At 33.8% G+C, this 11,986-nt stretch overlaps 1 protein-coding gene across 50 annotated transcripts in view; it reads right to left on the bottom strand.

Annotated features, from left to right (window-relative positions):
* Nucleotides 1-1,126: 1,126 nt before the first annotated feature.
* The window catches only part of PPFIA2 (PTPRF interacting protein alpha 2), a 451,986-nt gene continuing 441,126 nt past the window's right edge, over nt 1,127-11,986 (bottom strand). For 15 of the 50 annotated variants that reach the window (XM_070253915.1, XM_070253918.1, XM_070253928.1 and 12 more), the window contains 5 exons: nt 10,244-10,419; nt 9,300-9,368; nt 5,819-5,978; nt 4,534-4,625; nt 1,127-2,519 (listed from right to left, as the gene is read on the bottom strand). In XM_070253915.1, coding sequence (XP_070110016.1) covers nt 4,567-4,625; nt 5,819-5,978; nt 9,300-9,368; nt 10,244-10,419 — 464 coding nt within the window. In that variant the 3' untranslated portion in view covers nt 1,127-2,519; nt 4,534-4,566. Of the gene's footprint in view, nt 2,621-4,533; nt 4,626-5,818; nt 5,979-9,299; nt 9,369-10,243; nt 10,420-11,986 lie in introns of all 50 variants that reach the window. The other 35 variants (XM_070253923.1, XM_070253920.1, XM_070253909.1 and 32 more) reach the window with 7 other exon arrangements.

Raw genomic sequence — 11,986 nt, forward strand, 5'->3', positions numbered from 1 at the left:
GAAAGGACACTTCAGCAAGCAGGCTTGAGTTATTTTCTGGTTGAGTGGGACTGTAAAACAGTGCATGAGATGGGGGACGTGGCTTTTTTTGGTATCTCCCTTGCAGAGTCAGAGGAAGTACTGTTACTTTCATGTGACTAAAAGTGGGGCAAGAAGGATACACTCGAGTCATTAGATTGCTTAAAACTTGAGAGGAAACAGAAAAAAAAAGAATTTTCTATTTTAATACTTACCATAAAGCACTTTCACTAGATAGTACCTAAAATCTTCTGGGTTAAATATATCTTTAAAAATAACAATATAATGCTACCAGAAAATACAGTCATACTTAAATTTACTGAAATAAATTCTACATCATCTTCTTTTGGTATTTTCATAGAATTTTTTACTGTAAAACACTGGGAAAATTAAAATATAAAGATTGTCTTTTAAAATCTATAGAAAAGAGTTTTCCAATTACTTGAGATATTTTGCTCATGAGAATATACCAAATATATGCAGATGAGACCTGCTTTACATTTAAAAGGCAGTTTTATTTATATAAAAGTATATTTGAAAAGGCTCTGATCATTAAAAATGTAAAAATTCATAATGTAGATACATGGTCAAAACGATGAACATTGAGATTCTGAGCTTAATCCATTAAATGGATTTTAGAATTTGGCAGCAATTATCTTACACATTGAAGAATATTTTGTGCTTTTTTTGAAGCAAGTAGCTGGATCTTGTTTCTCTCTCTATATTAAAGTCTATTATGAATTATTAATATTTCTTACTGATCTCTACAGGGAAGGAACTGATTATGTGATTAAGTTGTGAATAAGAGTTGATATAAATCTAGTTTATATTATCACAACCATAGTTTCTATATTATATTTCATTTCTGTAAGTCAAGATCCCCAGATTCAGATGAGCTTAGAAAGTTCTTTCCCATTATTTCTGCTCAGACCACATTTTTAGAAAATTTAAAATCACTCTCATAAGAAAGTTTAGTACTCCCTCTTGTGGCAGACTCACTTTTGAAGGTAGATATTAGATTGACAGTCACTTAAAGAACGATCTTCATTATAGTTTAAATAAATTGTTAAACTTTATGTGACTAGAAAACAAAGCTTAAACAGAGAACTGGAAGTATTTTTTTTTTATTGACAATGGAAAGGGTAGCTGTTACCATTACCTTTTGACTGAATCTGTTAACAAAAATAGACATCAAAACAAATGTAATGTACGTGCAAACATAGCAAATTAAATACAAAAAAGAAATTACTAATGACAGGTCTTGCGCTTAATAAGATCAAGCAGCAGAAAATCAGCAGTTAGATTAATGGTATTATTAAATAGGTTTTACTTTGAAATCTCCCATATAAACAAAGAATAAACAACAATAAACACCACCAAATAAAGCCACAGGGAAGAGATTACTTTTCTATACTTTTATACACTATATATATTAATCATTCTGTCTTTCATTTATTTCCTCTGATAAGACTGACTTCAGGGAAGTCACAACAAGGCCATCTCGGCTAGAAGCTTATAACATTAGGCGTGAGTCCCGCTAATGCCCTGTTACATTGACAGAACGGAAGGGTTTCTGGGGTTGTGTTCTTTTCAGTGGAAATGAGCCTCAGACTGCAGTGGTTGACATTCACTGAACAGTGCTCGCTGGCGGTTCAAGATACTTGAATGAACATGTGGTTCTTAGGAAAGAAGTGGGTTTTTTTGTTTTTTTTTTCTTGGTCCACAAGTAACAAGAGAAGATAATGCATCTTTTTTTATAAATTTTTTTAAATAATTGTTTTTGATTCTTGTAAACAGTTTGGCTTTGTTTTGTACTGAAAAGGAAATCAAGCCATCACAGTGCTATTTCTAAAGATATAGGACATCCCTGATTGCCTTTAAAGGTCTATTTTTGGCTCCAGTTCCAGGTTAAATCTTTCCTTTTTACATGATCAGAGGCAGGTTTTCAGCTTTAAGTATTGACAGACTTGAAGGAGAAACGTGGAAGCATGAACATGCTTCCAGGAAACATATTGATTTGACTGTTACAATTCAAAAACTGTAAAAATGGTGGAATGGTAAAATAGAAACAGTACTTGGAATTGTCAAATGTTTGCACTCAAGACTTCATGAACCATATATTTTATTTTTTAAAAAATCATATTTATATCCATTTACATAAGACTTACACATTTAAAAAGAAATACATACACAGTAATACATAAATGCCTATTATATTACAATAAAACATGAAAAAACAAGTGGCTCCATTTCATAAAAGCATCTCTTGTACAGAATTTATGATGTGGATGATGCTTATTATTCAAATGACTTAAGCAGTTTCTTACAATTGTAGTAAACTAATCAAACTTAATATCTGACTCCCCCCAAAATCACATTTTCAGCTTAATAAAGCAGGACTTGTGGTTACTTCCTTAGAATTCAGTCTTCACAAAGGTTTTCACTGCTTGTCTTCTTAGATGGTAGTGCACTTTAGGTAGAGTAGACTGAAAAGACGACATCTAAAATATTTAATGGACAGTTAGTTACTGAAAGGTCCCAGCCTGGAAAATCCTCCTTTGCTACTCTTGGTGCACTTCCATGCAGCTTTCCTACTTCTGTCCTAAGAGAGAATGAATAGGGTCATCTAGGATCTAACCAATAGCTGGATGTGATTAACATTTGCTCTTCTCTAATTTTGTGCAGGCAAATTTAATTAATAATAAGATTTGCTCAACTTTGTGGAAAGTATGGCCATAGTATAAACAAAGGTACTCATAGAAAATGTCAGCTGTCCTTTTGAAAAATTTACAGTTGCTCATTAAGAAATTGGGTTGAGTTGACCTATTCCATGGAATAGATTTATATTCTAGTTCATACATTTTAGAGCTCTTAAAAAGATACCTTTTTAAATTGTGACAAAAACATAATGATGAAAAATAACATTTTAAAGAATCTGGGTCAGTGATGTGGCATCATATTCTTCCAGTCATAATATATTTAGGAAAAGCTCACAATGACTATTCCTGACACAAAAATAATAAATAATATGTTCTGAATTATTTTAGTAACCAAAGTGTTAATGTTTCATCAAAATAAAAATTGGCTGTCTTGGATTATTTATTGTAAATAAATAACTTTTCCCATTTAATGGTAAAACTATGAAATATGAACTAGAAAGCCATGCACAAAATATAGATTGCAAATAGTTAAAGAGCAATTCTATCCATCAGTTAAGAGCTAAGAAGCAAGCACTACTCAACATATTAAATAGTCATTTGCAAATTAGTGAAGTATTCAGTTCCTGGGGAAATTATCATGTTATGTGTAGAAGCTATTACAAACGGTATTTTGGAAAGCCTCTTATTTAGCCAAATTATTATATACTTTAGATCATGCCTAATTAGATGACAAATTGTATACCATAATTAAATTTTTAATGTTAGAGCTTTACATTCTGAAATTAAATCTCTTATCTGAAAGCTTTTTGTTTTATCAGCAGCAGCTTCAAATAGTGACCCAAATAAGGCAGCATACCAGCTCCCATAATAGGCCCCAAAGACCGACTATAAATTGCGTGGAGCTTTTAGTTCAAGGCAATGAATAAACAGCACAAGATGAGCTGTTCCTCTGCCTATAACTACTTCCTCTCCCCATGCCTGTGCATACATTTGGTTCTAAATATTGCTATAGAAAGTTTTTTTCCAAAATATTTATTGTAAATGGTAGAATATCTTGGTTTTAAAGCATGGTTTTAGGTGAGAAAAAGATTTATGAGCACTTGACATTTATAATCTAGGAAACCACAGTTTTCTAAGACTTTTTCAAGAAAACTCCATTTTTATATGGATTTGGAAATAGATTCCATCAACTAGAATTTCTCTAAATACAAATGCCTTATATCTTATGATTATATATCAAGGTTTCTTGTTAGTCCTGTCTGCCATTCTTATAAAGTAATTTCACTTTGTTCACACGCTATAAGCCCCAGATACTTAAAATTCATATTTGTTTTCAAATATAAATCACATTGATGAAAACATACCAAGAGTTAAAAACACTACTTATACTTTGGTTTTTAATATGAAATCACCTCCAAATCCTTTTCCTGTCTCTGCCACTATTTGTGTACCTACTAGAATCACTTTCTGCCTATTTCAGCTTCTCCTATGTAAAATACTCACTTAAAAGTGGGTCATTCTGTAAGTGCCAAACTCTCATCAATAAAATGCCATGTGTGTCAATATAAAATGCTACTAAAAAGTAGAAGACCATATGGTAGCATCCCATTGGTAGGTAATAAGATAATGACAGGCCTCCAACAGACAGACCTTAAAGCAGAGCAGACAAACAGTGATAGGACATCTTAGATCCTCTTACAGGATGAGAACTCCTTCTCCACCCTCTAGCAATTCGAAGGGTTTATCTCACTTCTGTACTGCTAGGCCATACTGGCGTATCATGTATATTTACTAGGCTATGTAGCTTCCCTTTTTTTGATGGTTTCTTTTTTGTCAGCCAAGGAAAACTACTCACAGCAAGTCAGTGCTGCCTCCTTTGAGTGGCTTGTCAACATGAGTATGTGCGAACAGTGGAGTTGTCTAACCTCTGCAGTCTTGATGAAGCAACTGCAAATGGAGAAAAGGGCTTTAGAGGGACTGAGATGATTGAGTACAAAGTTTCAGATGAGAAAGATTTCTTTTCCCTGCAAAAAGGGATCCTGAAGATATTGAACCTTCTTTCTCTCGGATATAAGCCACTCATACTCCTTTTCTCTAGACCAAGTTACTAATGAAAATTTATTCCATTGTGATTCAGCTGAGCTTTCCAGTTGTTGTGTATTCCTCCTTAGATGTAATCTGTAATGAGAGCAGCTCCCCAGGGTGCTTCTGTTTTTGAAAGCAAAGGTTGCTCTTAGAGAATTCGCTGTGGTGCATTTCTTTCCCCTCCAAGTATTGAAGAGCTTCTACACTAATCTTCATCATGTTAAATTCCTCATGAATTTTGCTAACATGTTCCATAATATTAACAAGTTAGGAGAAACATAGATCAAAGATCATGGTTTATACTGGAACTAATTTTAAGAGTCATGATAGCTATAACCTTGAAAAGAAATAATGATTCTAGGTGATCGTCTTAATAAAAGAGTGGGACTATTTTTTTAATGCCTAACAAACAGAAATAACTTTGTGACTACTATGTCAAAGTTGTCTCCCCTCCAGAAGGGCTGTTTTCCTTTGTGAAGTATAACACGAGTCTAATGTCCACAGAAGGAAATACTGATTGGGAAATTACTATTGGTTTTGTGTTTGTTTAATTCTCTTCTCATGGTTGTGCTTGTTTATTTAAGGCCTTCTGCCTTGGTCAGAGGTAAAAATATCTGATGAATTTGAGTTTCTAAGATGAAATACAAAACTTGCAATATTCAAACATGTATGGTGACAGTGGAGTTAATTTCCATTTACTAAGGACCTTTAGTCCAAATCCAACCTCTAACTAAATAAATTATGTACTTCGGGAATGGAAGAGTAAAGAAACACAAGTCATGCAAATGCTTATTGTTCTTCCTAGATGTGGACATTAGCCAAAATTGTCCTTTTGAGGATATTATAAATTATTTTTAAATGTGAATAGAGTGCCATGAGTTCATGCATTAGCAGTGTACAAAAGAGTCTGGTCTGATGAAAGCAAAGTAAACTTCAAGCAGAGCAAAACACAAGAAAAGAATCCATTTCAGAAAGGAATGCAAGGTCAGAGAAGGACATTAGCATTTGCTGAACAAGCTTTTTACTTTATAAGCAGAAATGCAAAACCACTGTACCATCCGTTGCCATTTTCCTTGACTGCCCAGATGTTGTGGTTAACCTAAATCCAGCCGGTAATGTTTCTGAGGACCCAGGCATCATGCTGATTCCATGTACTTCACGGGGAGGAAACTGCCTTCTCCAGGTCGACCCACGCCTGAAATTCTTGTCATCACTCTGCCAGTACAGAGTTATAATTCGATGTAATGAAAACAAGTAAACTAGTCTATGCTTAACACTGTGTGCTTAGAAACATGTGACATTGATTATTTACATTGTCTGTAAAGTATTCCATAATATTCCATAATATCCACAATATTCCATAACCTGGAATATTATGCTTTATTTTGAGAATTCTATTGATTCCACAAAGAGCATGCAGGAGATTTCATACAGAAATGTTTTTTATAAAAATTTTCCTATGATTTCAAATCTAAGATTTGTCATCTATAAGAGTAGACATCTTTGAAAACCCAAAAGTAAAATCCCAAAGTTTTTCTGAAAAGAATGTTAGATATACTTTGTTGCACTTTATGCCAACTGCTTTTATGGTATGAGATGATATACTTAGTTAAAAAGAATGTTTAGTTAAAAAAAAGTGCATTTGACTCACACACGTGAATAACTATTGCATGAATTTTATGTTTACAAGAGACATATGTTACGGAAAAATCACTATTTGGTAGAGCCTGGCTATATGGGATACTATAGCTATATTTTGTGTAAGAAACTCTAAATTTGTCATTTATTAGATTTCAGCTAATATAAAATTAACTTGTAATTTGTTGAAAAACTTGTGCAGCCTGGATACCATCTTTTTAATAAATACATGTGCTCTTTAGATGCTACTAAAACCATAGTGTAACTCTGGTTGGTGTTTTACAAATGCAATTCTGGTCTCTGATTCCATTATATCGTAATGATATAATCTTTCCCCTCTCTGTGCATGCACAAAGCACCTGCACAGATACAATTATTTTCTTTAAATTGGTAAGCAGCAGTATGTAATTTAGCATTTAACTAATATTATTCTTTGTATCTAATTCTAAGGAAAATATTAATCATTCCATATAGATCTTATCTTTTTATATTACTAAGTTTCTCATCTAGGGAAGGACTGTCTATTCTCTGAAGTTATAGCCAAGTATGTGTGGTTGACCCTACCAGCTCAGGTGACTTCATTTGGCATATAGAATAATAGATCAATACTCAGTTCAACTTATCACTGTTACAAGTGAGTAACATTATAAGGTATTCTTCATCATAGACTGCTAATTTAATTCAGTAACATTCACAGCCAATCTGGAAAAACTAAAATCATTTATGAAATTATATATATCCATTGTTCTTTTAGAATCCTTATTATCAATATCTAAATTTTGATTATATTTAGTAATCATTTTACAGTTTAAGAGATGTTTGATGGAGTTTACATTGCCCTAGACCTGCAAACATTTATAAATGTGGAAAAGAAGCAGAATTTCACACTTGTGGCCTGACTCCTTGAATCTTGGAGAGGTTGTGGTATAAACATAAACATCCTTCAGTTCTACAGAACACTACACTACACTGTAGGAATATACAACTCCAATATTGTATGAGTTAAGAGCTCAAAAATGAGACAGTAGACCAAGAATTTAAATCATGATTTCTCACTTCTGCTCTTTCAACATAGTGTAACTGCAGACAATTAATGGAAGCGACATCACTGGAGTAAGTTTCTATGAGATGAGGCTAAAGATACCCTCTTAACTGAAGTCAAAGGCTGTAGGAGCACATGAGCACTTCTCAGATTATTTCAGTAGAATCTGAATGTGATCAGCGCCAGAAACAAGTCTCCTCTGGTTCTGGGCAAGTTGCTTAGCTATTTTTGTTCATACTCAACAAAACACAGAAACAAACGAAAAACTAGGACAAAAGAGACTAGAGGATTTGAACGGTAAAATCATATGCTGTGTTGTTAATAATAAGGAAAAGAGGCAGCATATTTTGAAGGTAGATGGTCACATGGGACTCACAGAGGCTTGTGTCTCTATCCGGACAGCTCCTTCAGGCCAATCCACAGTTTAGAATGTAGCAGTATGACAAGTCTTTAATAATTTTTATTAAAACTCCTTTTGCAACTTTTAAGCAAAGAGAATAATTGTATTTAAAAGTGTATATGGGTTGATATTGATTATTTTTATTGAACAATTAAGAATAAGGATTAAAAAGATTATCAAACAACTTATCAAATTAAAATCAGTTAGGGGGCCAGCCTGGTGGCATGGTGGTTAAATTTGCACGCTCCGCCTCAGCGCACTGGGGTTCGCAGGTTTGGATCCTGGGTGCAGACTTGGCACCACTCATCAAGCCATACTGAGGTGGCATCCCACATAAAATAGAGAAAGATTGGCACAGATGTTAGTGACAATCTTCCTCGAGCAAAAAGAGGAACACTGGCAACAGGTGTTAGCTCTGGGCTTCCTCACACACACACACAAATCAGTTTAGTATTAACTTGCTTTAAAAATATTAATCATTATCCTGATTGGACAGGAGTATGGATTTATAGGAAGTTAGCTGAGGTCAAGACTGTAGAGTTGATGTGTCTATAACCTCCTCCACAAAGGACATCAGGATTTTATAACATGAAGATCATCTGCCCTGCCCATTTGAATGTGGAATTACTGCCTCATTTTAGGATTTGCTGAGTTCATTCACAAAACCTTTTAATCAGCTTTTCTTTATAGCCAAGAAACAGCTGCAGTTTGCAATACAGAATTATACATCTCTGTATTTTCTACTTCATACTCAGTTCCTTTCCCTTTTCTTCCAGAAAGGCCTTGTAAAAACTCAGAAGGACGATTAGAGTCCACAGTGTCTATCAAAGCCCAGAGGTTGCTAACATCCCTTGTATTCCTTCATCTCAGGAGGCCACTTTGATGTTTATTATTTTCCAAATTATTTAAATATGCATAGATTATGTCTAAAGATTCTTACTTTCAATGTAGCTTTCAAATTCTATGACTGTTAAAATGTTATTCATCTGTTTTTAGGGAAAACTCAATAATGATATCTAAAATAATGAAAAGCTTCCTATTGATTGAAAGCATGTTTTCTCTTCATTTTAATATCCTAAAATTTCCTGTGAAGATATACTGATATTTAAAAAATAAGCACATTTCTTATTAAAAAACTGAATTTATCGGGATTAGTGTTATCATTGCTTATAATTTTTTAAAAAAATGTTGCTCAACATTATTTTGTAGTCAGGGATCATAAAAAAGTCTGTTTTTGAATTACTTCTAATCATTTCTAACTGCAGATATGATAATAGTAATTCATAAAGTTCTTTCAGAAATCAAGTGAGTAATAGAATTTAATATTTAAGAACAATACTGGGGAAAATTCTAGATTCTATCAATAGAACAAACATCTGATTTATTTCTGAGCACATTCCTTGAAAGCTGTTTTGTATTTGCTAGGCTCCCTTTTGCATGAGAGATAAGGACTTACTTCATCCAGTCGCCGTTCAGTCCCTAGAGCCAGGAGGTTATTGTATTCCCTTTCAAGAATCTGTCTTGCCTGTTGATATCAAATTACAGTTACTGTCACTGAAGTCACATTTCATTTTAAAAATCATAGACCTTATATTTATCTGAGAAAGCATTACAAACCCTGTTTTATTTATGGGGTCTTAAGTTTTTAGTTCTCCAAGTCTACAAGCCATTGTAAATTTTAGCTATAAGGACAAGGTAGGGCAATTTTCTATAGTCTGTGGACAGCAGAGAGAAAGCCTCACATAAATGTCTGAGGTCAAGGGGCTTTGACCTCTCTTTATGACCTTATTCTAAGTGAATATTTTATACAAACTTTGAGATATATAAAAACAAAATAAAGAGTGAAGTTAGACTGCCAAATTTTTATCCACTCTAAGCAGGTAGTTAAACCTGACCAATGATCATCATTTGGGGAAACTAGATAATTAGGATTCCTGTACCTTGTTTCTTGATATCTCATTTCTTAGGCCTGTGATGTAGGTTGCAGGTTTTATTTTAAATTTTTAAGGAGCCCTGGTGATTCAAATAATTGTCTAGATTTTGGAATCAATGGCATACTCAATGCTAAGTGTCTGTATAATTCAGACATGTAAATAGAAATGGCTGCCTCTCAGAGAGGCAGAGACTGAAGGCCATCTGTCAGGGATATTGTTTAGGGGAATCTGGCATTCATGTGGGAGGGTGGACCACATAATGTCTAAGTGTCTTCCTGCTTAATTTTATGATTTTGTTTTGGCTAGAAATCCAGTAGCTTGAAATTAAAGCCCTAGTGACGTATTTCAAAGGTTGAACTAATTCTCGTAAGGAATCATGAATACAAAGTCAATTTTTCTTTTCCTAAAAGTTTAGTTTGCTGTTATATAAACTAGGACAGTGCAACTACAGAACAAAGGGGCTTGCCTGGGTGTTCTGGGTTGGAATCTGTAGTAATAAAGCTAAGCTGCTGTAGTCAAAGTTCTCATCCAGGGCTATAAGTGAGCCATGCACACCGCTTTCAAGAATATTATTCGCATATTCTCGAAGTCCGATTGCTTGTATCCAGCGAATAACTCGATCATTGCTCCACACCAACACATCTAGGAAAAGAGGCGCATCGTTTTAGGCTGCAGTATTTTGCATAATAAACAAAACTGCTGGCTGAAATGAGCCACAGGCAGCTGGCCAGGTCCGCATTTATGCTATTTCTTTCTTCACTCCCTAATGCCCTTGGCCCCCTTGGGTTGCAGTTCTAATATTTACTGTTCTAATAACTAACCTTTTCTACTTTTAGCCTAGAAAAAAGTGGTCATTTTAAGAGTGTTTGTTATCACTGAAACGAGAGCACTTTCATCACATGGAACACAATGTCTCCAAGTGTTTCTCGTTTCCACTCTCGGGCTCTAGGTATCTGTCCAAAGTTCAATGTTTTTACCACCAGATGGGGACATTTCTTCTTTGTGTCTCTATACACAGTTCTTCAGTAAAGACAGCAAAATGAGAATTTAATATGGTTCTTCATCAGAATGTTTTTTAACCATTACTTAAATACCGCATATAGAGTAGAAGAGACGTTTTTTTTCATTTGAAGCAATAAATCAGAGAACAGAACAGGGGCCCAGTAGTTTGATACTTACCCTACTATTCTGTCAATTCATTATTTTTCAGACAGTAATGCAAAAATCAAACATTCAATGAAGTCACTGTTGTTTTTCCTTTTAGGTTGAAAAGTAATATTTTATTGGAGTACAAAGCAATTTGAATTTTATTTTCTAAACCTAAAATCTTTACAGAGAAACATCATATATGCCTTTTTTTAGACCAAAACATATCAAAGTATATTATATCATTATTTTCTTTCATTTCTTCCCATTATGAGTTGACAGAATGCTACATAAAAATCAGTAAGATTGTTAGAAGGACAAGAATATTCCATAGAAAAGAAAGAATTTTAAGAAATGTACAGGGAAATGAGAAAAAAATTAACACCTTTTTTTCTAATCCTGTAGAAAGGGAAATGAAACCCATAATTACCTATTACAGTAAAAGTTTTCCTGTTAATTTTCTTTTCTTTCTGTATGAAATTTATACCTCTTCAAGAAAAAGCATAAAGAATACTTTGAGGGATGTTCTTCAACTTCAGCTGTATTTTCCCCCATTTAAGTTATCTGCAAAAATCAGGGTAGTATTTTGTGTGTGTTTGTCGGGGGGGAGAGTGTTTATGTATTGTTTACGTTTTTCAAAAGCATTACTAATTTGTCCTACTGCATCCATTTATAACCAAGTTAGGTTTTCTTGTGTATAACATTAAAGCAATAAAGTAACACCTTAGCCCCACACAGGTCACCTTATGTCCTTTCTCAGTCACTATCCTTACCAAAGATTAGTTTTGCCTGTTTTTTTTAGCTTTTTTATAAATGAAATCATACAATATGTACTTTTGTGTCTGTGCCTTTCACTCAGTATGGGATTCATCCATGCTATGGCAAATAGCAGAGGCTGGTTTATTTCCATTGCTATTTAGTATCCCAATGTATGATTATGTCAACATTTATCCATTCTATGTGGACAGACCTTTGGGTGGATTCCACTATGCATTACTAAGGATAGTGCTGCTTTGAACATTCTTATATATGTATTTTGTTGCATATATACACATTGTTGTTG

This window comes from Equus caballus, chromosome 28, assembly GCF_041296265.1.
Source record: "Equus caballus isolate H_3958 breed thoroughbred chromosome 28, TB-T2T, whole genome shotgun sequence".
Classification (NCBI taxonomy): domain Eukaryota; kingdom Metazoa; phylum Chordata; class Mammalia; order Perissodactyla; family Equidae; genus Equus; species Equus caballus.